This window comes from Herpailurus yagouaroundi, unplaced genomic scaffold (assembly GCF_014898765.1).
Source record: "Herpailurus yagouaroundi ecotype Mexico unplaced genomic scaffold, PumYag 100, whole genome shotgun sequence".
In the NCBI taxonomy this organism is placed as follows: Eukaryota; Metazoa; Chordata; class Mammalia; order Carnivora; family Felidae; genus Herpailurus; species Herpailurus yagouaroundi.
In genome coordinates, this window is record NW_024412391.1 from 4,807,731 (window position 1) to 4,809,310 (window position 1,580).

The 1,580-nt window shown below is 44.2% G+C and overlaps 1 protein-coding gene across 1 annotated transcript; it reads right to left on the bottom strand.

Moving 5' to 3' along the window:
- On the bottom strand, nucleotides 1-933 carry LOC121028049 (olfactory receptor 2A14-like). Its single transcript, XM_040471602.1, has one exon. It carries the CDS (start codon nucleotides 931-933, stop codon nucleotides 1-3), a length of 933 nt encoding a protein of 310 aa, XP_040327536.1.
- Between the last annotated feature and the right edge of the window lie 647 nt (nucleotides 934-1,580).

Below are 1,580 nucleotides of genomic sequence, written 5' to 3' on the forward strand. Positions count from 1 at the left end.
TCATACGTGCCTCTGTTTGTACAGCATTCTCCTCAGGGCACCCTTGACCTCTGTGTTCCTCAGGCTGTAGATCAGTGGGTTCAGCATAGGGTTGAAAAGGCTGTAAAACAAGGAGAGGATCTTCTGTTGCTCCTCGGGGTGGTGGGATTTGGGAGTCATATACATGACAATGGCGCTTCCAAAGAAGAGCCCCACCACGCAGAGGTGGGAGGAGCAGGTGGAGAAGGCCTTTCTGCGGCCCTCCCCAGACTGGATCCTCAGGATGGTGAACAGGATGCGCGTGTAGGACACCAGCACCAGGCAGAGGGGCCCTAGTAAGATAAATACACAGGCTGCAAAAATGACAACTTGGTTGAGCCAGGTGTCAGCGCAGGCCAGCTTGAGGACAGATAGGATTTCGCAGAAGAAGTGATTGATTTCATGAGGTCCACAGAAGGGCAGCCTCAGGATGAGAATTAAATGGATGAGGGCCAGGAGGAAGCTAAACACCCAGGAAGTGATGGCCAGGACTGTGCACACTCTCCAGCTCATGATGACAGTGTAATGAAGGGGATTGCAGATCGCCACAAACCTATCGTAGGACATCACGACCAAAATCAGGCACTCTGCGTGAGCAAAAGCTAGATACAAAAAAGTCTGCATAATGCAAGGAACAAAGGATATGGTTCTTCTCTGAGTCAAAAGATTTGCCAGCATCTTGGGTACATTGTTGGAAGCATAGGTCATATCAATGATGGCCAGATGGGAGAGGAAGAAGTACATGGGGGTGTGCAGTCTAGAGTCTAAGCAGATAAGCCCTAAGATGACCCCATTCCCCAGAAGAGTGAGGGTATAGAAGAGACAGAAAAGTCCAAAGAGAAAAAACTCCAGTGCTGGATAAACCTGGAATCCCAGCAAGTTGACTTCTGTGACCCATGTCTGGTTGCTTCCCATGCTCCTATGGCAGAGACAGACAAATCATGTTCACAACCAGAAGATCAGAGTTCCAGGACAATCAAGACACAGAATATTACTAAATGTTACAGAATGAGCATTTTGAAATATACTACTCTGGGTGGATTTACGGTCATTTATCTTTAGATATGTTAAAAAACAGTGTGCTCATATAAACCAGAAAATTCCCCTTGTATCAATGGAATGGCAGGATATATATGTATATAATTTGTTATAGGTAATATTACAACATGATACATCATATACTGCACCTAAGAGCATACACACACACACACACACACACACACACACACACACACACATACACACATGCAAACATATGTTGTTTTGGAGGATTCAGGTGTTCTGGCTTCCCTTCAAGGCTGCGAGTCTTGATTATTACTAGAGTTAGAAGTGAGACAACCCAGATGGAACATCTGCACTGGAGGTATTTTTGTCTCCTAAGTTTGCTTGTCTTCTTGGTCCAAGATATGAAGTGATTAGGGTCCTTTTCTTTATATATGTTGCTTACTTATCCTTTTACCTTCACACATGCTTTTCTACCCATTTATTTCAGATTTGAAGTGCCTTCTAAGTAAATTCTCAATTTTATGATATCTTTAAAACTTTGTAAGCCCCTTGTTTTC

Bases quoted from the DNA above. Each gene is read 5' to 3' on its own strand.
- LOC121028049 (XM_040471602.1), bottom strand. From the start codon at position 933: ATGGGAAGCAACCAGACATGGGTCACAGAAGTCAACTTGCTGGGATTC.